We start from the raw sequence: 24,962 nt of genomic DNA on the forward strand, positions 1-24,962 counted from the left end.
GACTAGCTATGATACAAATGTTAGATATTCTACTGGATTAACTCAACGAAGATATTCTTCAATTCTTATTCTATTCTCGTAAAAATGCTAGAAAGGAAGCCTCATCTCACCTTCAACACGCAGATTGATAGGAGTGTCGCCTCTGTTGATACTAAGAAAACTTACTTCATTGGTATGTAATTTATCCATTTCAATACAACCTTCAACTGTGTTGGATGCACACCAACATAAATTGTTTGATTTCTAGTGTTCGTCTCATTCTGTCCGCATTTCATTCCTGTTATTTCTTCAAATCAAGCCGTTAAATGACTTTTTATGATGGCACAACACAATTCTTGTATATCTTTCTTGTGGATTTTATCTTATTAAGAAAGGAGTTTACGCACGAGTTGAGGTGTTCTCTAGTGATTTAATTTATATATACGGATAAAATGGTTGAAGTAGCAAAATGAATAGCAAAACGAAGGGGTGCAGTTGGTAAAAAAAAACCCCTGCAATTGGGGTTATTCTGCAGAGATAATGTCTGTGCATAGGGTGTTTGAGATGTCAATATTAGGATTTTGTACTTACTGTGCAATTTTCCCTAAACATATGTCTAGAATCCTGCCTTGGTGTCACCAAAAACCACACATTACCTCTTTTTGTTGCATTTCTAACTTTGTACAAACTAAACAGGAAGTATCACTTTGAATCTGGAGGCTGCAAGAACATATCCTGTTATGAGATTGGTTCTTCTTTATTCAATTAACAAGCCTTCAGATTGTCTCCTTTTGCCTTGGAGGGAGGAAGACTTTTGGTAAAGAGAAAAGTATTGAACACACAGATGATATGACAATGGAGTGAGGATGTGTTCTGATTTGTGCAGGTAGTGTATTGAGCGGTGGTGGCAGTGCACCACTTCCAGAAGCTAGTGCTGAAGACTGGGTTAACATGATTAACGGATTTCAGAAGGGAGCTCTATCTAGTCGTTTGGGCATTCCTATGATCTATCGCATTGATGCTGTTCATGGACACAATAATGTCTACAATGCTACAATATTTCCACATAATGTTGGGCTTGGAGCTACCAGGCAGGTAAAAGTTTCAGATTCTATTTGCTTCATTTCAAAATATGATAGGGCATTGTTCTATTTTTACACAAAGGATGAGATCTGTCACCGTCGTTTAAAAGCAGCACTCTGTAACTCTATAACTACAACAAGGTCCCATTAGGGTCAAATCCTTACAAGTAAATCTCTATTATACTTCAGCAAGTATTAAAATAACTAACCATGCATTTCAAAATCCTTTTAGATGTTTTTCGTTTTATAGTTCATTGAATCTGTCTTCTTTCTATTAAATATTTCCAGTATACAGGGACCCTGAACTGGTACGAAGACTTGGTTCTGCAACTGCTCTTGAAGCCCGAGCTACAGGGATTCCTTATGTATTTGCTCCTTGCATTGCGGTAAATAATACATTACAAAAGGATTTATGCGTTCAGCATTTTCTTCTTTTACATGCTTAACAATGTCCTTTGAGCGCGTTCATATTTTCTCCATCTGATGGCTTCTGTGCATTGCCTGGAACATCCTATATAGGTATGTAGAGATCCAAGATGGGGCCGGTGTTACGAAAGCTACAGTGAAGATCACAAAATTGTGCAAGAAATGACGGAGATTATTCCAGGTTTACAGGGAGATATCCCTGCAAATTCTCAGAAAGGAGCGCCATATGTTAGTGGAAAGTACGAATTTTATGAAAATAAGCATACTTCTATCTTTCCTTTTTTATTTTTCTCTGTTCATTCCATTTTCATTTTTCCTTCTTTTGATTTAAAAGATACAATCCTTTGTATTGTAACTATTGCTCATGATCTCAATTTACTGGATTTTGTGAGTTTAGGGAAGGTAATTTGGCTGAAATATAATTTGGATAACACGCGTCGTGTTTTTCTAGTTATGGATTCAATTAATAAATCAAATGAATTTAGTGGTTCTTTTTATCTTTTATTTCCTTAACTAATGTTAAAATACTCAAGCTTTCAGTGATTCCTGATATATATTTATTTATTTATTATATTTTAGTAAAAAGGTTGCAGCTTGTGCAAAGCACTTCGTTGGTGATGGTGGCACGAGCAAGGGCATTAATGAGTACGACACTGTGATTGACCAACAGGAATTGCTTAGCATCCACATGCCTGCCTATTCTGACTCCATCATCAAGGGTGTCTCAACCGTGATGATTTCCTACTTCAGTTGGAATGGGAAAAAGATGCATGCAAACCGTGATCTAATTACGGACTTCCTAAGGGCACCCTTAAATTTAAGGTATCATTTTATTCACTTTTATTTAATATCCAAGCTTGTTGCAGTTTTTCTGGAGTTAACAAGCACATGCACAGAAAGATATAAAGTGCAATCATGTCTCATCCATGTACCGAGATTTGATGTAAGCACGAAACTAGCATGCGCAGTGTTAAATCTTACCATGAATTCAAAGAAAGGTTTTTGGCACCCAAACCTTTGCACATTGCAATTATCAGTACTTTTATTTGTGTGGTTTTCTCTTCCTTGGCATCTCATAGCTTAAATTACAGATTTTCAAAATATATGCTCTTAATCGTGACTAGTTGACTGCTTTATAACTGTTCTTTCCCTCAATCTCTTCTTATTCTTCAAATGCTGTCAGCCTTATCTGTTTTTATTGCCTTTCTCAACCTTGTGTATTTCTTACATGTTGGGTTTTAATACCTCCAATATTATCTAATCAAATTCAAATTACTTCCACATTAAAACATTAATGCGGTCAGGTTTTCTTGGACATTGCTTAGTGATTAGCATGATTCTTCACTTTCCCATGTTACCACTTTTGGTGTCTATAGATGGGTTCGCTGCATTTACATACTTTCTCGTATTTCCCCTCTAACGTCATCTTTATTTCATACAGCCAAACCCCACTTAGTAGGATAAGGCTTAGATGTTGTTGTTGTAGCCATTACAGATTATTGTCTTTGTAGCCATCATAATACATTCAAATAAACTTCTGATGCAGTTTTTGCGCATTTCTCTTAATACAATTGAAGTGCCTAGCATACATCAGTACCGCATCAGTTATATGATTTATCCTGTTTTGCATCAGTTCCCACCTTTTAGCGTCTTTAAGCTTCATCTGTGTTAATGAGTTGAAATTTCAGATTCAATATGAAATTAAGGTATTTGTGATAAGTTGATAACTCAATAATATCACTGATCTCGAGTTCTGGTTGTTATCAGTCTCACAATAGGTGCTTCATTTTGGTGACTGTATTGTACCTTTATTTGTGTTCTGCACTGTGTCATGCTAACAGCACATGATGTTTTTGGTTGAACATTCAAGGTTTTGTTATATCAGACTGGAGGGTATTGACAGGATTACCTCGCCGCCGCATTCAAACTACACATACTCTGTCCAAGCTTCAGTTCTAGCTGGAATTGACATGGTTCGTGGCTTATTTTTTTATAAAAACCTCTTACAGATATGAAAGAAGAGAATAGCATCTCTGTTACACTATATAAAACTCTTTTTCTATTCTGGTTCGAAATTATAAAACTCTGAAAATGGTTCTCTTTGTTTTGAAGGTCATGGTCCCTATCAACTATAAAGAATTCATTAATGATCTCATTAACCTGGTCAAGAATAACGTTGTCCCAATGGATCGTATTGATGATGCTGTGGGAAGGATTCTGCTTGTCAAGTTCACCATGGGTCTTTTTGAGAACCCGTTGGCTGATTTCAGCCTAGTCAATGAGCTTGGAAGCCAGGTCAGTTTATCCGAGATAATCAATTATCAGGATTTGCAACCCTCCTATTGGTCATTTGATTGATGTATATAGTTCGATAAAATTAGAATGGACATTCCCTTGAAATTGGTGTTACATTCAATGGCCAAAAGACTGCTTAGTAAGCTTTGTATTTATTGATTTACTGACATGAATCAATCATTTTTTTATTTTAATTTAACATTACCAGGATCATAGAGATTTGGCAAGGGAGGCTGTCAGAAAATCCGTCGTGCTTTTGAAGAAGGGAAAAGCGGGAACATTACAGATCCAGTCATACCTCTTCCCAAGAAGGTGTCTAAAATTCTAGTCGCTGGCAGTCATGCTGATAATCTGGGCTACCAATGTGGTGGATGGACAATTGCATGGTAAGGATTCAGTGCTGAGAAATTATCGTTTTTAAAGAGAGAGATGCTACAGTTCCCTCTACCTCAAGGAACTCCAGACATCGCTGCCTCCTCTTCCAAACGTCAACGTCGCTGCATCATCTCTTCCAAATAGCTTGACTCCTCAGGATCAGTCAAAATGTGATGAAAAATTTGTTGGCAATCCCACATCGGTGGGTGAAATGAAAACAAATGAGTTTAAATAGGATTACCCCTTAGAAACAAGTACCCAGGCATTTTAGGGTAAAACCCAGCCCCAAACGTCAACCTTTGATCTCTTCCAAAGGTCAAAGTCGCTGCCACTTCTCTTCCAAATGTCACTGCTGCCGCTTCTCTACATAGATGCGCCGCCTCTCTTCCACTTCCGCATCGCGCGCCGCATCTCTTCCGCTTCCGCCGCTTCTTTCTCTTTCACTTCCACGAAGCGCAAGCGCCGCAGCATCTCTTCCGCTTCTTTCGCAGTGCGCCGCAGCATCTCTTCTGCTTCTTTCGCATAGCGCCACAGCATCTCTTCCGCTTCCACAGAGTGTCGCCGCATCTCTTCCACATAGCTTGATTCCGCAATATCCTGCTGCCTCCCTTCCACATATCTCTTGCACATAGCTTGACTTCCGCATAAATCCTGCCTCTCTTCCACATGGCGCCACATCCAGGGGAGGCGGGATTCAACATCAGCCACCGCCTCATTTTGCTCAATGTTTGGGACCATGGCATTAATCTTAGGTGCAGTGCTTCGAAACTGAGCCAAACCCCCCAAATTGATGAATTGCTGTTCTGGGCAGTAACCATGTATACCAGTTCCCTCTATGTCAAGGCGCTTCAAATACCATAAATCTTCAGGCAACTTCGAAAGTTTTGAGCACCCATTGAGAGTGAGCCATTCGAGACTTAACAAATTGCAGATACTGTTCGGAAGATAGACCAGGCTTTTGCAGTTTTTCAGATTTAACGACACTAGCCCCTGAAGCCGTTCAATTGATGCAGGAAGCTCTCTGATAGATGTGCTATCCAAATCAAGGCTGGCTAATCTTTCCATATTTTCTAATATGTCTGGAAACACCTTAAACTTTGTACAACCAGAAAGAGAGAGATAATTTAGGGACTTGAGCTGACAAATGCTGCTTGTAAGACTCTCAAAGTCTTTGCTATACCGTAGCGTCAACGTAGCAAGTCCCGTAAGACTATAAATTATGGATGGCAATTCTTCAATTGCAATCCCTGAAAACTTACAATTTTCTTGGCCGAGAAAGACTACTGCAACTAAAGTCCAATCTAAATGAAGCTGTGTTAGGTTCTCCGTAACTTTTAGAAACTCTGGTAAATTCCTCAAATTTGAGCAGCCAGAAACATTCAGGGCTTGAAGAGATCTCATATGAATGCTGCCTGGAAGAATCTCTAATCTTCTGCAATCCTTCAGGCTCAGGGTAACGAGTCCCGTAAAATTTTCGATGGACAAGGGCAGTTCTGAAATATCAGTCTCATCTAAATTAAGCTCTAATAGGTTCATAACTTCAGGAATTTCTGAAAAATTATACAGATTGAAGCAGCTGGAAAGATTAAGGGTTCGAAGAGATCTCATATGAATGTTGCTTGGAAGACTATGAAGTTTCTTGCATTGCCTTAGACTCAAAATCTCAAGGTTTTGAAGAGATGAAATTGATGGGGCAAGGCCTTCAACAGATGTCTCATCCAAGCAAAGCTCTCTTAATCTTTCCATATTTCCGACATTTTCTGGAAAGGCCTTGAGCTTTGGACAACCAGAAAGATTAAGAAGTTGCAGGGACTTGAGTTGAACAATGCTACTTGGAAGAATCTCAAGTTCTCTGCAATATTCAAGATTCAAAGTAACAAGCCCCGTAAGATTGTTAATTGATTGAGGCAGTTCTTTTATTGCAGTCCCTTGCAAATAAAGCTTTGAAAGCTTCTCCATAACTTCAGAAATCTTTGGAAACTTCTCAAGTTTTGAGCAAAAAGAGAGATCAAAGGTTTCAAGAGATTTCATACAAATGTTCCTTGAAAAGGACTTGAGTTTGCCGCACCAACTTAGATCCAAGAGGACAAGTTTTTCAAGGGCAGAAATGGATGGGTGAATCTCATATAAACTTGTGCATCCACCAAGAATTAGCTTCTCAAGATTCTTTGCCTCAGCGAAGTCCGGTGTTTCCTTAAGACGATGAGAGCCTTTTAAATTGATAATTTTCAACTTTCCAAGATGCTGTCAATATACATTAAGGAAAATATGTGTTACATACATAATAAGGCATTTAAAACTAAACCATTTAAAAAGCAGTATATAGGTAAATGATGAACGTACCTTAGTTCCTTTCCAGAGGTGTTCAACCCAACTATATTGCATGTCAATGTCAACAAGATTCTCTGGGTTAAAATTGAACGATAAAGACTTTAGCGAACATTTGTGCCAGAACAGATAACTTAATTTTTCAGAGAGAAACTTCAGATCCCTGTATTTCCATCTAGTATCTAGCATCGTCAGTGGTTGTATATTGTGGCTATGGACTCTGAGTAGTCTTAGTTTTGTCATTTTAAAGAAAGCGATATCTAATTCCACCACATTGTCTGAGTGTGGCCAATGCACAATTACGCTTTCAACTGCTTCCGTAGCCTGGATTACCAAAATTTCACATTGAATGAGTACAAACTTAAGATTATAACGCCTAAAGCACATGTTTCTCATGAATTGGATTTTGGTCAAAGCTAAAGCTTTATAATTTATTATAATAATTATTTTTTAAATTTACTAACGTTAAAGGGAGGGAGAAGATTCGAAACAATTACATTAATAGAGGGGAGGGGAGTGCATTTCTCACCGTTTTTTTAGTTAACACATGATGCACATCTTCATAGCTCCACAACCTACTACGCCCACCAGGCTCTTTTATAGATTCCTGGCGTACGATTTCGTGACCTAGTTCCTCTAGTAGATCATGCATCTCAAGTACATCGTCAGATGAGATAGTGACAAGAGCTCTTCCAACTAGGACGTCTAATCCGGTATGGGGATGCAAGTCACAACCTTCCATAATCCGTATTGCAAAGTCTTTCTTCATTTGTTTAAAGAAACATGCAATATCAAGAAATATTTCCTTCTGTAAACCATCTAGTCCATCAAAGCTTGTTCTAAGGACTTTCTGAATTCCCAGGTGCGGGTTTCTCGCTATTTTCTTTAACTCATCTTTCCACACAAGTACACTTTTGTTATCGAGAAATGCTCCCAAGACTTTAAGTGCTAAAGGCAAGCCTTGAGCATATTTTATGAAATGGCCTGACAGATCAATGTATTCTTCTGTGGGTTGCTTTGTACTGAAAGCATACTGCATAAACAGCTCGAGAGCGTCATTGCCATTTAACAACTCGGGCTTATATATCTGATCACCAATTCTACTTAGTGACTGTTTATCTCTAGTTGTTATAATGATCCGACTTCCGCCACCAAAGGAGGGTTGCTTTCCAATTAAGGCTTCAATTTGGGATGAACTCTCCACATTATCAAGAACAAGTAAAACTTTTTTCTTACCAACTCTTTCAATCATCTTCTGAAAACCATTTCTCAAAATCTCTGAACTCCCCACCTTCATATTTGTGATACTAGATAGAATTTCTGCCTGCATATCTAGTGGCGCTTCACCTGCATCAGTTGAGGGAAAACGTCGCTTCACATTTTCAAGAAAGCAACGACCTTCGAAGTGATGATTGATTTTATCATACACAGCTCTAGCGATGGTGGTTTTGCCTATACCGCCCATACCCCATATTCCAACAAAGCCAACGTTATCGACCTCGGGACATAATAGTGAATCCATTTTCTTTAAGCGGGAATCCATTCCAACCAAGCCATTCTTTTCACTTGATAAGAAGTTGATCAATTTCTTAAAAATATCATCTACAATCAACTCAATAAGCTCGGCATCATCCCTGCCAAATTTGAAAAAACAATATTGTCAAGTCCAGCGATTGCTAGTTATATGACACTCATCACACAGTCATTGAAAACACAAGTAACGACCCAACAATTCTCAGTTTATTCTTCTTTCATTTACTCAATGCACTCTTCTAAGTTCAATCAACATATAAGAGAACTAGTCATCTATATCCTCTCCAGATGTTTTATAGACCTTTTAATAGCGGCCATATATTTTGATGTTGCGGTTTGAAGAATTAATTTAACTTGTTCTTTTTTTACTTATTAATGTTGGACGACGTCTTTTGTACATTATGTCTCCTCTCTGTTTCTCACACCTGCTCTTTCCTCATCATGAAAGAGGGAGAAAATTAAGAGATTTTGTAGAAACGACATCGTCCCATGTGAAAAAGTAAATAAAAACAAGTGAATTCTTCACCGCAAGATCAATATCAAAGGCCCCTAATTTTTTATATTAGTTTCCTCTTCCCTTCTCATGGAAAATATCTAGGTGTGGTGGTGGAAAGTTTTGCAGAGAGTTGGTGAGTATTCAATTTTGTAGAGGGTTGGGAAGGAAGTCTTGGTTCTAGTTGTATTAACATTAATGATAACCACAGGAAATTAGTGACTATAAACGAAATAAGAATTTTCTTCAAAACTAAAACGACCAAAACAGGAAATTAGCTAAACTTCTAAGCTACTAAGTGAATAAGATTATGAGGGAATGAGTTACTGGTAATTTTGTGAATCCCAGCCACATAAATTGGGGGCTCTTTGTAGAGCAGACCTCCACCGCTGCACTTCCTCCATGTCGGCGTTAGGATCAAGTTCATGTTTAGAAAATGCTTTCTCAAAACTTCCCTCGATTTTACGAACATGAGATGGGTCTACTTGGTAGAAAATGGGAATCACAATCTGCTTCTTCTGATCCATGCATTGCAGGATTTGGACGAGTTCTTTCAAGCACCATGTGGAAGAAGCGTAGTTTTGAGAAAAAACTACAACTGAAAGCCTCGAGTCGCTTATAGCTGTCAGTAGCTGCGAAAGGCCGTGGCCTTTTCTGAGCTCTTCAGCGTCAATGAAGGTGTTGATTGAGTTCTGAACTAGAGCTTTGTAGAGATGGCCGATGAAGGTCCTGCGAGTGTCTTCGCCTCGAAAATTCAAGAAGACATCGTATTTGCAATCAGGAACAGATGAAGAAGAAGAAGCCATCAACAAGTACAAGATCGACAGACTAATGTGAGTCTCGTGTAGCCCCTCAAGAAACTCAAGATTGCAGGTCAACGACCCCCTTCATTGGTTCTCACTAGAAAAATGAAATGCATCTTCGGGGAGGGGGCGCTTGGAAGTTGCCAGGAAAGAAAGGGTCGCTTTGGCTAGATAAAGTTCACTAATCTACGCCGTCCGATTGAAATAAAGTAAGTGGGATTGCACATGTTGGCCGACAGCCCCATCAGGCTGAGCCCCAGTCCTCTCAGCATGTTCCCTTTTCCCTTGCTTTTTGGCGCGTTGCCTTCCTTTTAGCGCGTCAAAGTGCGCAGCTTTCTCTCCTCCTCAGCGCGTCCAGACCTAGTGCGGGTCAGAATTTTTCATCCGGGCCGGTTTCTTGTGTTGAATTTGCCCCAAATATCAGTTTCGACCAAAAATTGATTTTTGATCCAAGGGTTCGATCAAATAAGGGAAGTTTAAATACTAAATTTTAAATTATAACCCAAGGGTGGGTTGAAGTTAGTCTAACAAATACAAATGAAAGTAAGTAACATCCATATTTTAAACCTTTTAATTTTTATTTAAAATGATCTCTAAGATTGACATAACTACTTATTTTGGTTCTTGAATTTAAAATCAATATAAATGGTACTTGAGATTGTTCAACATCAATCATTTTGATCATCCTGTGCAAAATCTTGGTTAAATGAAGCGTATCTTTGTCAATTCATTTGAATTGATGGTTTCTTCTATTTAATGAATTTTTTTCACAAATCATGGTGCATATTATTGGTGGTCCGAAGCTCATTTATGTGTGTAACTTCTACTTATGTCATGATCTTTCTGCTTCTACCAAATATTATTTCAGATATTTTGTTTTTACTATTTGTTTTACTTTGTACATGGGGTGGCTTTTAGGTTCCCCTGCTGTCATACTTGCTATGTTATTTCCTCAACAAGGTTTGCTTTTATGTTTCCCTTGTTCATAAATTTCCTCTTTTAATTTTAATATGATATTGGGATGATCGGTGAACACTATTACCCCATGATTTTCACGCATGCACACAAAAACAAAATTTAGAGAGTTTCTCGTCACAACTAACATATTTATCAAAATACTCAAAAGGTTTTGTTTGGACCCGATTTTACACTATCGGCCCGAGCAATCGAGGCCATAGAATAAGTAAAATTCTGAGTCGTTGGATTGAAAGAAGATTGAGATGATTGATTAATAATTTGTCTAGATATTATTATGATTTTAATAATCATGATGTTATCTAAGGAATTATTGAAAATTATTTCTAAAGTGCAAAGATAATTAAGGAGTCCAAAAGATTGAAATGCTATCGGATCAAAAGATCGAAGATAAGGCTCAGTTTGGATTTTATCCTAATGCATGTTTTTTTGGGTTGGCAAATGGATATTAATTGGCAGAAAGATTAATGCATGTGTGGAGGAAGAGTTGAAATGAAGGAGGACTTCTCTCTCTGTTTATGCAAGTCTGCTTAGGATATACCACATCTGGAGAAGCCAAAAGTGAAGAGTCGTGCATGGTAATAACTGGCATCAGGATAGCATCAAATCCGTTTAGATTAGGTCACGGCATGATAATTCACTATTATTATGCATGCCACTTGGATTGGACCATTAGTTTGGATTGCCTCCAAATAATGGTAGGCGTTGATTGGTTTTAATGCAATTGCATTATATCCACTGGAGCTACATTATCATTTTTTTTTTTAAATCCAAATCGATGGGATTTCACGCATTATCACATCCCAAAAAAGTGGGAGTGCCTATACGAGGGATTATCTAATATTCTTAGGAATATTACTTCTGCACGGGGGATACTCACGGCAAGCAACAAGCGATGAAGCGTTCTGGCACTATAAATACAGAGGCAATGGAAACAGAATAAACCTCTCCAATTCAACACACAAATTGCCCTGCACAAACCTCTCAAACATCTTGAGATTTTTTTATTATTTTCTTTTTCCGCCAACACATCTTCAGTTTGGATAAACAGCACTGTGAAGGCAATCGGCGAACATCTTCAGTTTGGATAAACAACATTGTTGTCGTAGAATCAACCAACCGAGGAGCACCTTCAGTTTCGATAAATAGCATTGCGTCAAGGCCGACTAGTTACCTATCCAAGTCTCTGTCGAGAAAGGTTTCCGAATCTTTATTGGCAGAGGTCATCTTATTAGCCTTCTCTGTGGAGTAAGGTGTTACCAATTACTACATTTGGCACATTGAACGTCGAGTGGTTTTATGATTGAATACTCACAAGTGAGTTTCAGAGTTCGGAATTCTGACGGCCGAACTGCATTTACCATCAAGACATACATCTTTTTTGAGTACCTGTGTCCGTATAATTTGGAGCCGGTTCGACATGCTTATACTCTTATGAATATAATCACCGTGACCGAACCCGGCGCCAACGATTCGTGAACTTTGCAAAACCAGCAGCCTTGTCTTCAGGCTCGAGAACCCGAAGGCCGAGATGTGTTTCTTCCTCGGTCGCAGTTGCAAGATCAAGAAGTCAATAGCGCGTTCAACTTAACATCAACAAATTTTACTCCTCGGTTGACGAGTTGGCATGCCCCGCATCAACCGAATGACGTAGTTAACTCATTAGTTACTCGGCCAGCGCGCCATGTAGGCTTTGTAATTTTTAAGGTCAATAGGTTTCTAGAGTTTCTAGTCATAACTAACATTGCCATATAGTCAAAATGCTCAAAGTATAGAAAAGAAATATAGAGAAGATATCAAGTTAGAGTAGTTACATATGGAGAATGTCATTCCGTCACGTGATGGGATTGCATGATTTCTCTTTCATTGCAATGTATTTTTCATAAAACTTCCTTTTCATGATTATGGACTACAATCCTTGGTGCTATAAAATCAACAGTTGACTCAAGCATAGAAGTTATCTATGGTGAGAAACCTAATGGTAATTTTGTAAAGTCCAACAACTTTGCATATGCCATTGTTGTGGTTGGCGAGCATCCTTATGCTGAGACTGCGGGAGACAGCCCAAACATAATGATGTCAGAATTGTTGATGTAAATTTCTGCCGTTTTCAGTCTTGACGAAAATGCACATGTAAAACAATCAACACCTTTGATCAGAGACCTAAGCCTCACGCGCCCACGAGGTGGGGGGGGATTAAGTCAACGGATCTCTGATGTATAAGTTAGTTTATCTGAGAGAGTAAAGTGTTTAGGGCATTTTTAGGGTTTCAAAAGCTCTGAAAAATTGGTAGAATATGAGGTATTTATAGGGTTAGGGCCAGCCATATAATGTTTAATGGAGAAATATTCTCTAAATATATATTCCCAAGAGATTAAATAGGAAATAATATCTTGAGATAATGGTGTAATTATCCTATTTAAATTAGGATTAGTTACTTGATTGGAGTCAATCTTCAATTGGGAATGTATTAAAGATAGGATTTGGGTAATTAATCCTTATCTTTAAGTCCTTGCCAAGGGCAGGTGAGCTGTGGGCAGTCGTATTCAGCTACTGAGACCTCCAGGGGTGTGAGCTGCACGTGGGAACATCTAAGAAGCCTACCCATTTATTAAGGGCAATCTTGTCTTTCTTGAATAAAAGTCCACGTGTTGCCTCTAGAATTATTGGGATTATTTTAGGCTCCATAAATGCCCCCACACCTACTGTGCTGCACGCAGGAAAATGATAGTAGGTCTAGGAATCCCAAGCTGCTTAGGCTTGTGAAGTTGTTTCCCAATTTGAACTTGATCTTCTTTCTTGATTTGGAGAGACTTCTTCTAGGAAAAGGAAAATAATTATTCACTATACCTATTTAATTTTTCCTTAAGTAGGGGATTAAATAAATTTGGAGAATAATTATTATCCCAACAAGAAAGAGAAGCCAAAGGAAATTTTTATTCCCCCTCCCCTAGCGTTCTTCTTTTCTTGCCCATGTAGATAGTCGTCTCTCGTTGTAGTTCTTCTTCTCCGTGCTGCACAAAGGTAAGAAAAAATTGAATTTTTTTCTTCTTGAATTTTTTGGGAGTCTAGGGACTTGAAAAATTGGCTCGGTGGGTGCCAAGAAGGTTGGTGACACATGGCATGGAAGTCGTGGGCTGCTTGGTGGCACGACACGGGTTGGCTCGACTTTGTCGAGGTGTTGGGTGACTAGTATTACAACACTTTAAAACCAAGTCGCTTCATGAAGATTTACATGTCGAGGACGAACCATCTTGTCACATGAATTCTTTCATGGGCAGGTGTCCTGCACTTAACATCTCTTCCGGTTTGAGATTCAGGATCTTGCAGAATTGAATTCTCCAGTTGGCTAAGTCTATTCCGAGGGGAGGACTATTGTGGCCAATTCTGGGAGTCATCTGGTGATAGGGATTTTTACCACTTGCAAAAGTAGGGATAAAAACACTTAAAAATACTTGCAAGAGTACAAGGTTGTCGTAGTATAACAGCTCAAGCAATGTCGTTTTCCATAGGGATTGAATGAATAATTTATGTGAAAACCAAATCTTAATTAATTATTTGAAAACAAAGTTTGGAAGATGTTGATTTTATGACCTAAAATATTAAAAACGAATTTAATTAAAAACAATTAAATAAATTGGGAAAGTAAAGAAAACAAAAGAAAATAGTTTTGAAAATAAATTTGAGCACTAGGGTTCCGCCGTCACCTTAACAATTCTAAGTAGTTCTTTCAATTACTTATGAATTACACATTCATATTTTGAAGGTTAGGTTTTCCTAAAGTATGCCCTACTTGGAACCTCCAACACAAAACGTATATCTAACATGCAACCTGTCCGTGGCGTCCAGATCGAATGTGAACATGCAAGATTCATTAAGTTTTGTGAAAACCTTCTGAAAAACCGTATAACCCTTAAGACGTGTCGTCCATCCTAAGAAATTACACATATTAACCACAAGAAGTTGGCGCCAATTTCAGGGACAACCCTCCACCAAAATTGCATCAAATTACTTTTCTAAATATCCTAATGGTGGCCAATCACTAAGACAAATAGATAGTTTAAAGTACAATGATTAACAATTCACATGCATAATATCATAAGTAAATTGAAAAGAAACTACATATTCTTACTAAGGCTCGTGGCCTTGCCTTAGCAAACGAAACTAGTTACTAACAACCATAAAACAAAATAATATTAAGAACATAGATAGAAAACACCTTGAAAATAAACTTGAATCGTCAAGGCTCTCTAAAGCCAAAGTATTGCGTTCTCCCCCTTTCTCTTCTAATGGCTAAAAAGTCTTATTTATACTACTAGAAAATAAAACCCTACCTTGAAAAGGTCTTAGAATAAAACTAGGAAACGTAATTAAATGATAAAACAGAAAATAAAAGGTTTCCTATTTGAACTAGAATTCGGAGTTCTCAGAAAATCACACTTTTGACCGACCAAATCAACTTTGATTTGGTCCCAAATTGTCTCTTTGGAAAGCTGAAGACGTCCCCTACAAATTCTTAGAAGTAATCTTCCTCAAAATACGTCATCTTGACCTCCAAAATACCCAAAGAGTCCAGAAACAACAATCTGGGAAAGCTGCACGCTGGGCCTTAATTTTATCGCCACGGTCAAACGGCTTGGTAGAAAAATATGGACTTTTGATACAATCATCTTGAAAGGCACACAAACATCCTCCAATTGGAATCACTCCAAAATTCATCCGTTTGGTTACTTTTTGCTCCAGAGGAATTCGAATGTCCTACATTGAAAATGCATTACAAAGTATCAAAATTCTACCAAAATAACCAATAAATTAATACTAAGATTAGGGTAAAATATATAGTATAATATCGACTCATCATCCGGCTCAGTTAATCGCTGCATTCAGGAGAAACTGAGCAGTCGTACCACCCTTCCACGTCTGGATATTCCGGATTAGTTTACCCTCTCGTATTGGAGAGCACACGCCATGTCTGAATGGGCAGAGTGTGTCTTTTGCTTGTCACAGCGGTACACCATGCTGCAAGGCAGCATGCGTTTTCTGCTTGTCACTAGGGTACACCATGTGCAGGGTAACATGCGTTTTCTACTTGTCACAGGGGTACACCATGTCTGCAGGGCAGCGGGCGTCTTCTGTTTGTCATAGGGGTGATTAGCTTATCATATTTCATTGGAGAGCTTACGCCATGTCTACAGGGCAGTGGGCGTCTTCTGCTTGTTGTAGGGTTGATTAGTTTATCCTCTTTTGCTGGAGAGCTTACGCCATGTCTGCAAGGCAGAGGGCGTCTTTTGCTTGTTGCAGGGTTGATTAGTTTATCCTCTCTTGTTGGAGAGCTTGCACCATGTCTGCAGGGCAGCAGGCGTTTTCTGCTTGTTGCAAGGTTGGTTAGTTTGTTTATGCATTTAGCCTAGACTTGTGAATAACTCCTTCAATCTTCATTGAAAATAGAGGCTTTTATTAACTTTACTCGTAGGCAGTAATGGCATAACAACTGATAATTCTCAGCATGCAAGGTTTTGTCCGTCGAGTTGCTTGAGTCTTCGAACTTTTCATCTTGAACGGGGTCCAAGGAATGGTGGGAGGTCACATGTAGTACTTTCTCAGGTTGTAGACATTTCATTGTTTGTTAATCTCTTTGTTGCTCATAGTGGTGAGGGTGTGGCTGCCCCTTCCGCCTATTCGGCTAATTTTGTAAAGACCTGCCCAGATGGGAGCCATTTTTTGGAGCTTTCCTGTCAGGCAGTGATTAAGGCTTTTCTGAGGACTAAATCTCCTGGCTGGAACTGTAGGATTTTTGCCCTCTTGTTATAGCTAGAGAGGAACTGCTGCTAATAAGCCGTAATGCGGGTAATAACATTCTCGCGCTCTTCCTCTGCCAGGTCTAAGTTGGTGGCCATCTCCTTCTTGTTTTGCTTAAAATTTAAAAGTACAGTGTTGATGTTTAGCACCATGACATTAGGATGAATGATCACCTCAGAACCATACACTAGGGAGAATGTTGATTGCTCGTCTTTTGGTGGTGCAATATGGCCATAGAACACTAGGGAGTTCGTTTGGCCTCTTGCCTTTCTTATCTGAGAGGGTCTTCTTAAGGCAGTCGAGGATGGTCTTGTTGGACGCCTCGGTCTGCCCATTGCCCTACGGATACCGGGGCATGGACATGTGCTGCTTGATGCCATATTTTTTGAAGAACTTCACCAAGTCTTTGCCCACAAACTGTGGACCATTGTCAGTGACGATGGAGTGTGGGATACCGAAGCGGCATATTATGTTCTTCCATATGAAGCGCTTTATGTCCGTCTGGGTAATTGTGGTCCTGGGTTCAGCGTCGACCCATTTTGTGAAGTAGTCGGTCACTACGATCATTATGCCTCTGCCCTAGTAACAGGCAGCATTGGTTTTACCAAGTCAATTGCCCACTGCATGAATGGCCAAGGGCTCGTCTACGGGTGGAGTTCGCTAGCAGGTAGCGCAGGCACGGACTTAAAGCGTTGGCAGCTGTCGAACCTTTGTACATACTCCTTGGCATCTTGATACATGGTTAGCCAATAATAGCCAACGTTAAGAGCTTTTTGTGCCAGGGAACGGCCTTCTGAATGGTTTCTACAGACGCCTTCGTGGATTGAGCTAAGGATCTTTAGGTCGTCGGAATGCGATAGGCAGCGGAGGTGTGGTCCTGAAAATGATCTTCGAACAAGTATGTTGTTCCACATGTAGTGGCGTGCTGCCTTCATTTGGAGCTTCCTTGACTCCAGTCTGTCTAGAGGGAGTGTTCCATTGACTATGTAGTCAATGATGAGATTTTGCCAACTCGAGGTCGTGCTGATTTGCGCCACCTCGACTGCTGGTTCCTCATCTATGTTTAGCTTTTCCAGATATTCGACTGGTATGGAGCGTCTAAGCTAATGGTCTAGTGCGGAGCCTAGGCTCGCTAGTGCATCTGCGTGGGCATTTTCTGCTTATGGAAACTGAGTGAGTATGTACGCCTAGAACGTCACTAGCTGATCTCGTACCTTCTCGAAGTATCGAGCCATCCTTAGATGCTTTGCTCCGTACTCCCCTGAGGTTTGGTTGGTGATCAGCTAGGAATCGGAATAGATCTTGAGCTTTTTCACCGCTAGGTTTTTTGCCAATAGGAGACCTACTAGTAGGGCTTTATACTCTACTTCATTGTTTGATGCCTTGAAGCTCAGAGTGATCGCTTGCTCGAGCATTAAATCATCTGGGGTAGTAAGAATTATGCCTGCTCTCGATCCTTGGTAGTTGGATGATACATCGACGTGTAAGCATAAAAAATCTCCTACATGTGGGGCTGATGTTGCTACGGTGTGCTCGGCTGCCTCTGGGGCATTTTTGGGCTAAGTTGCTGCGTTAGTCGGAACATCTGCCAGTTTTCGCTCCTTTAACATCGTGTGTCTGGGCCGTGCAAAATATCACGTCATGACTGCATACGTCTAAAGGTACAGCTTAAGCTTCTAGGTTGCAACAACTAGCGTTAAAATCAAAGTTTTGATTTTTGGGTATCCAGCTTCCTGATAGTAGCATATTTAGGCGACTTAGTTAGCTTGTTTTCTTACATTTATGTTGTTAGTTCATAGTTATTTTAGCATTTTGAGCTATATTCGTGTGTTTGTAGGTCCAAATGGTTAAAGTGGCAAAAAAGTGCAATTTGGAGCAGTTTTGGGCTTGGAATGATTAGCACATGCTTGGAGCAAGGTGGATGGACGAAATTGAAGACCAAAGGAGACTAGGAATCTGCTAAAGAGATGGAAGAAATTAATTCAAGATTTGGAAGTAAAGGAATCAGCCACAAAGAAGGAAACATGAGTCAAACTTCCTTATTTTGACTTTGCTTCCCTAATCTTTTCCTACATAAGTTCCAGCTACCAAAGAGGGTCCCTAATTAATTTAGGACACTTAAATATAAATTCTAGAAGCCTTAGTCCCAGTCAAAGGGGGATGCCCCACCACCTTACCTTTTATTCCTTCCTTGTCGTGCAAGGGAAACACCATTCCCTTTTCTATTTTCCTTGCTGCAAATCCCTTCCCTTTTTCCTTAGGATTTTGACTTTAATTCTCCTTTTCCTTGGGGATTTGGGGTCCAATTCTTTCCTAAAACATTTAATTAAAGTTAAGATCCTTTCCCTAAAATAAAAACCTTGTGCCGCACCCATACACACATCCATTCATTCATATACACAAATCAGCCATCATTCATCCCTGTCTTCACCCATAGCCGCATCCTTCTATTCAGCCATCATCTATACACACTTCCACACCCTATCCTCCATCATACTTCCCTGCCATTTGTCAATCCTTCACCATAATACACCAAAACCCAATTTCACACCCTCACGCCCTTGTGCCGTAGCCTAGCAAGGAAGAATGAGAGGAGAAGCAGCCTTGGACGTTTTTGGCTATTCAAGTTAGATTGTTAGAACGTTTTTAGGTGTAATCTATCTTTTGCTTTCAATGTTTAATTTAAATTCTCTTTGTTTTGCTGTGAACAAGAGAGGCTAAACTTGTTTTAGCTAGACAAGACTTTGAAACCATGATTATATTTGTGATATGAATTGATTAATTCTAGTTGTGATTTCATAAATTGTGAATGCAATTTACTTAATCGTTTGATTAAGAACTTATTCTTGTATGTTGATTAAGGAGGCCTACTTAGTTTGCATGCTTGAATTTGATGCTAGAATATAAGGGAGTTTCACATAATCGTTACAAACTTATATTCACAAGTAGTAAAGGTTGCTGGTCACAATCATGTTAAGTTAAATTCCTGGCATGAGTATCATGATGTCATAGTTACAAATGCCTTGTCAATGCTTATGATTTTCATGAAACTTAATGATCTTTGATCTTTGCCTGTGTCTCTATTATGCAGTTCATGTAGGGAACTTGGGAAGAATAATTTGGTTGCCGATGCGTTGTCCATCCAATTCAATGACTTAAGGAAAATCTGAGGGTTAATTAGTGATGTCACGGTTAATCTGGGGTGTTGAGGTTTATGGTTTATTAGAAAAGCAACTGGAAATCAATTTGTATGCATGTGTGTCATGTGTGGAGAAGGACCCTCTAGCTAGCTAATCACCCATCAATTCACCCAAATTTGTATTCCTTTACTTAGTTTCTATAGTTTACTTGTTTTTACTTCAAATTCGTCAAAAACCCAATCCCCTTTACTTTGTTGTGTCAAAATTAGCTAAAATCTGTCCAATTTGTGTTTTTAAGTGTTTTAAGTCAAGTTAAAGTTAGAATTCGTCCAAATTAAGTCCTAGAGTCTAGTTTGAGTCTATTTGATTGTTTTGTGATGTTTTGAGTCTTTTTAGTTTGTTTTGAGTTCTTTGAGTCTAGTTAAGTGTTTTCAAGCCTAGTTTTATGTTTTAAAGTCAGTTTTAAGTAGATTAGCAATCCCTCCTAATCTCCGGTCTAGAACAATCCCTTCTTGCATCTTTACTACAATTGTCAACAAGAGGGGTTTAATTTGAGTGCTATCTTTTATCACATCACTTCCGCATCGAGGAGAGCTTTTGAACTGTGGAATACAGGTGGTTAGGCCCCCAGCTCTTCTCATATGAGGGTATAGCTTATTGCTTTTACTTAGTTTCTGCAATTTACTTGTTTTTACTTCAAATTCGTCAAAAACCCAATCCCCTTTACTTTGTTGTGTCAAAATTAGCTAAAATTTGTCCAATTTGTGTTTTTAAGTGTTTTAAGTCAAGTTAAAGTTAGAATTCGTCCAAATTAAGTCCTAGAGTCTAGTTTGAGTCTATTTGATTGTTTTGTGTTGTTTTGAGTCTTTTTAGTTTGTTTTGAGTTCTTTGAGTCTAGTGAAGTTTTTTAAGCCTAGTTTTATGTTTTAAAGTCAGTTTTAAGTAGATTAGCAATCCCTCATAATCCCCGATTTAGAACGATCCCTTCTTGAATCTTTACTACAATTGTCAACAAGAGGGTTTAATTTGAGTGATATTTTTATCACATCACTTCCCCATCGAGGAGAGCTTTTGAACTATGGAATACAGGTGGTTGGGCCCCCAGCTCTTCTCGTACGAGGGCATAGCTTATTGCTGCTTCAGATACCGCCATATAGATGCATAGATCCTACGCTGCCTCCAGCTTGGATAGTAAAGGAGGTGATATCAGGTACTCCTTCAAGTCCTATAATCATTTCTCGCACTTCGTCGTTCCCTTTGCCTCGCTATGCATCTTGTTTGTCTTGAAAAAAGCTTGCATTGGTTGATAATTCGTGGGAGGAATTGGTTAAGTGCAGCTGCTCGTCAGGTCATGGATCTCCTTCAGAGTGGTGGGGGACTTCATATCCAGGATCACTTAGATCTTCTTTGGATGCGCATTCGACGTGGTCTGACCGCTGCTTAGGGTCAAGGAAGATGTGCTCGGCGTCTTCTTCGGGTTTCCATCCTGATTCATCTTCCAAGGCATTGTCGACCTTGATGCCAACTTCTTGACCTGCCTGCTGTGATTGTTATTCGGTAAAGGTAGAATCATTTTTTTGCACTTTAGTTGCTACTATGAGGCAAAAGATTTCTTCTTCGTCTCCTTAAGAACTTGTACATTGCATCGCCTGGACATGGCCTGGTCGCCTTTGATCTCTCCGACTGCTCCTCCCGAGATGCGAAATCGGATTTTCTGGTACTTGATCGAGGTCACAACTCCAATCTTCACAAGCCAGGGTCGGCCCAATATCCCGCTATAAGGAGATGGGTCGCTGACGATCATGAAGGTCTATGATGAAACAATCGGTGTACTGGTTACGTTGAGTGTGATAGTGCTAATGGCAGTTGAGGTAAGTCCGTTAAATCCGGTCAAGACCTCTGCTTTGCGTTGGATCGTGCTTTCTAGGCCCATCTTCTGGATGACTAAGAGTTGTAGGATGTTGACTGAGTTGCCGTTGTCCACCATGATTCTGTCAACGATGTCTTAGGCTAGTTGTACAAAAATCACCTGGGCGTCGTTGTGGGGAAAGTCTACTCCCTCAACGTCCTACTCGGTGAAGCTGATGATTGGTCCAGGTACTGTATATATGGCTTGATCCTGATTGACCGATCTCGCCTGCTGGATTTTCCTCTTCTTGGAATTGTTGGTGGCCTCTAAATTCTCAGATTCGGCAAAGACTTTGTTGATTCAGATTGTCTTGGTTGGGGGTTCGGCATTGGCATCTGCTTCTCACTTTGGCTAGGCAGCTGGTCTGTCGATATACTGGTAGCATTCACTTTCCATCACGAGCTGCTCAAGGTACCTTTTTCATGTGGTGCAATCATTGGTTGTGTGCCCATGACCTCTGTGGAATGTACAGTATTTGGTTTGGCCCATCTTAGCGGTGTCACCCCTTATGGGTGGCAGCGGCTTGAACTATGGCTTGTCCTTGAGATCGCGAAGGTTCTGGTTAATCAAGACTGAGAACTTGGTGCACGTCTTGGGTCATGTGCCTCCCTTTGATGGGGACCAGTCCCTGCGTTTGTCTCCTAGGTTACTTTTGTTGTTGAGCGGTTTATCGCTTGCCTTTTTCTAAGCTGGTTCCGCGTCTTTGCATTTTTGCTCAGCTGCTTCTGGGAGCGTTTTTCTTCATCCCAGAGGGAGTGCTTTTCTGCCAAAGCATAAGAGTTTGCCAGGGACAGGTTCTCGCCCATAATCAATTCTCCGAAAAGTGGGTGATCTGCTAGGAGCCCCTTTCGGAAAGCTGAGCATGCGATGCTGTTATCGTATCGGACAATTTTTGCCTTTTTCGCCTTAAATCTTTTGACATAAGTGAGGAATGACTCCTTCGGGTCTTTCTTCCTGTTGAAGAGGTGGTCAGACTTCTTTTTAATTGAGTAGTAGAACAAATATTCCTTAATGAAAACCAAGGAAAGTTCGCTGAAGTTCCGGATTGAACGTGGCGGCAGGGTATGGAACCAGTCTTGTGCCTCACCTTGGAGCATCGTGGCAAAGATCTTGCACATAATAGCATCATTGTTGGCATAGAGGGTTATGGCACTTCGGTTGTGCATCAAGTGCCTGTCCGAATCTTCATCTCCCATGAACGATGTGAAATATGATGAGTTGAACTTCCGTGGTATCGTCTGTAAATGGTGACTTACTTAGGTTGGCCACGTCTTTACGGAGGGCATCATCAGTAGTGTCAATGCGCTGGAATCCAGTCAGCTGCTCTGCTATGAGCCCTTGTACTTCTTCCTGAATTTAGGCCTGATGGGGGCAACGGAGCCTCTAGCTGCCCTTGGTGTTGACCTGCCGATCCATGTTGCTCTTCTGTGCCGCGGTTGTGGTACATGCAGTTCGCCCTGTGCTACTCGTCGCCGCTCTAGGCGGGGGCTGCCAATGGAACTTGAGCTAGATGGCTTACGTACTCTTCTCTGGGTGTCATGCGGCTGCCTACTCCATTGCTTCGTAGAAGGATCTCCTTATGGGCCTAGCCTAGTATGGACGCTTCTCCCGGAATGTCCTGAGTTCTCATCGAAGTATGAACTCAACCTCGAATGCATACTGACTCGTGAGCCTAGTCAGGAATGAACGTTTTTATGCACATCTAAGCGGGAGAAGACGTTTCCCCGAGGGCCCAAACGAAAGTGCACACTAGCCAAACGCACGGTTCTTGAGGGTTGAGCGGCTCTTTGCCGGGACATCGCTGGAATGAGTCACGTTCTTCTGCCCTTGTCCTGCTTCGGGACACCTCATCTGGGGTGCGCTGCAACTCGATGCGCTCGAGAAGTTAGTTCACTAAGGTGGTTTGCTACGCGAGGGCGTTCGTCAAATTGGCGACTTGTTAGGGCAGGTGATGCTCGCCATTTGGATTAGAAGAGCTTAGAAATGGGTGTCTCCATGTGTGGTGGAAGTATAATGGACTGCAAGTACAAAACTTGAGCTAAAAGTGAGCATTCCTGCAGAAAAGTGAGGTGAAAGTAACCTTGAATCGATCACGGGACCTGTGGTCGAAATCTGGATTGTTGGAGGTGGCCTTAGAATGGATTGGGTCGCGGGCCTGGTCATTGAAGCTGGTCGCTGGGCAAGTTGGATCGGCGCTTGCTAGCTTTGGGCTTGTATGGCAATGGGCCCTCCTGGTCGTTGGGCTACCACATCATGGCTTGCTGGCTATGTGGCTTGGGCTTGGGCCAATTGAGTTGCTTGGCTGGCAGCAGCTGCCATGTTCTGGGCTCGGGTTTAGGCTTGCCGTTGCAATGGGATGGGGCTCCTATGGCAGCTGCCAAGTTTAGTCCTCCTGCCCATGGGCTTGGAAATTGACTTGGGCCTCCTGCTTAGGGTTTGGCTGGGTGCGGCACTGCAAGGGTAGCGACGGTGGGAGTGGTGTGGTGGCCTGGTGGCCTTGCCGTGGCTGCTGGGTCACGATGGTAGTGATAGTGGCGCAGCTTCACGGCGGTGGGGTTCCTCCTGCCGTCGTGTTAAGCCTTGAGGACCTCTGCCATCGCGTTAACACCTTTGATCAGAGACCTAAGCCTCACACGCCCACGAGGTTGAGGGGGGGAGTTAGGTCAACGGATCTTCGATGCCTAAGTTAGTTTCTATGAGAGAGTAAAGTGTTTAGGTTTTTTTAGGGTTGCAAAAGCTCTGAAAATTTGGTAGAATATGGCGTATTTATAGGGCTAGGGCCGGCCATATAGTGTTTAATGGAGAGATATTCTCTAAATATTCTCATTATATTAAATAGGAAATAATATCTTGAGATAATGGTGTAATTATCCCTAATTTATTTAAATTAGGATTACTTACTTGATTGGAGTCAATCTTCAATTGAGAATGTATTAAAGATAGAATTTGGGTAATTAATCCTTATCTTTAATTCCTTGCCAAGGGCAGGTGAGTTGTGGGTAATTGTATTCAGCTATTGAGACCTCCAGGCGTGTGAGTTGCGCGTGGGAACATCTGAGAAACCTACCTATTTATTGAGGGTAATCTTGTTTTTCTTGAATAAAAGTCCACAAGAACCTGACCCAAGTGTCATCAGCAATGTGTGTGAAAGTGTCAAGTGCATTGTTATCTTAATAACTGGCAGACCTATTGTAATTGAACCATATATTTCCTCGATTGATGCTATGGTGGCAGCATGGTTGCCAGGCTCTGAAGGCCAAGGCTTTACTGATGTCATTTTTGGGGATCATGGATTCAGTGGAAAGCTTCCAAGAACATGGTTTAGAACTGTTGGTCAACTCCCAATGAATGTTGGTGATTCACACTATGATCCACTTTTCCCGTTTGGGTTCGGACTGGAAACTGAGTCGGTAAAGGAGCTTGTAACAAGGTAACTCTTCATACATATATATCTATATAGGACCAGCTTCGTAGCAGGTATCATGTTTTCCTGCACGATTGTTCATATTACAAAACTTGATGGGAAAAAGAAAGAAATGAAATATACAAGGGAGTTGGGACCGGTGGTGGCTTCTAGGTTTCAATCTATCACTACTACATAATGTTTTAAAGCATTCATGTGTTCCAGTGTAATATAAACCGAAGAACTTGTTTACTTGTATTGCTACTGACTACAGCTTAGTGATGCCTGCAGGTCGACCTCAGCTGGTGTTGTTGCAAGGCCATGCATACTTATCGTCGTGGTTGCTCTGATTCTCAACTTATAGTTTAGAGGTATAGTTTTGGGTCTAGGATTATTGAGTTCTTTTCCGAATTGCGTAGGTT

General features: G+C 40.5%; 1 protein-coding gene and 1 pseudogene across 1 annotated transcript; one reads left to right on the top strand and one right to left on the bottom strand.

Moving 5' to 3' along the window:
- The first annotated feature begins 84 nt into the window (after nucleotides 1-84).
- LOC103946208 lies at nucleotides 85-24,962 on the top strand (annotated as a pseudogene).
- On the bottom strand, nucleotides 4,180-9,595 carry LOC103946094 (disease resistance protein RPV1-like). Its single transcript, XM_009356722.3, has 4 exons — nucleotides 8,839-9,595; nucleotides 7,015-8,119; nucleotides 6,501-6,809; nucleotides 4,180-6,401 (listed from the first exon to the last, which is right to left on the bottom strand). The coding sequence occupies exons 1-4, from the start codon at nucleotides 9,315-9,317 to the stop codon at nucleotides 4,521-4,523; spliced, it is 3,774 nt and encodes a 1,257-aa protein (XP_009354997.3). The 5' UTR covers nucleotides 9,318-9,595; the 3' UTR covers nucleotides 4,180-4,520.

The sequence above is a fragment of a genome, unplaced genomic scaffold (genome assembly GCF_019419815.1).
Source record: "Pyrus x bretschneideri cultivar Hongxiangsu unplaced genomic scaffold, Pyrus_bretschneideri_v1 Contig62, whole genome shotgun sequence".
NCBI classification, from domain to species: Eukaryota; Viridiplantae; Streptophyta; class Magnoliopsida; order Rosales; family Rosaceae; genus Pyrus; species Pyrus x bretschneideri.

Excerpts from the sequence above, each read along its gene's own strand:
- LOC103946094 (XM_009356722.3), bottom strand. The coding sequence starts at position 9,317 with ATGGCTTCTTCTTCTTCATCTGTTCCTGATTGCAAATACGATGTCTTC. Across the intron at positions 8,120-8,838 it reads TGGGATTCACAAAATTACCA|GGATGATGCCGAGCTTATTG; the intron begins GTAACTCATTCC and ends CAAATTTGGCAG. Across the intron at positions 6,810-7,014 it reads ATGTGTTAACTAAAAAAACG|GCTACGGAAGCAGTTGAAAG; the intron begins GTGAGAAATGCA and ends TTGGTAATCCAG.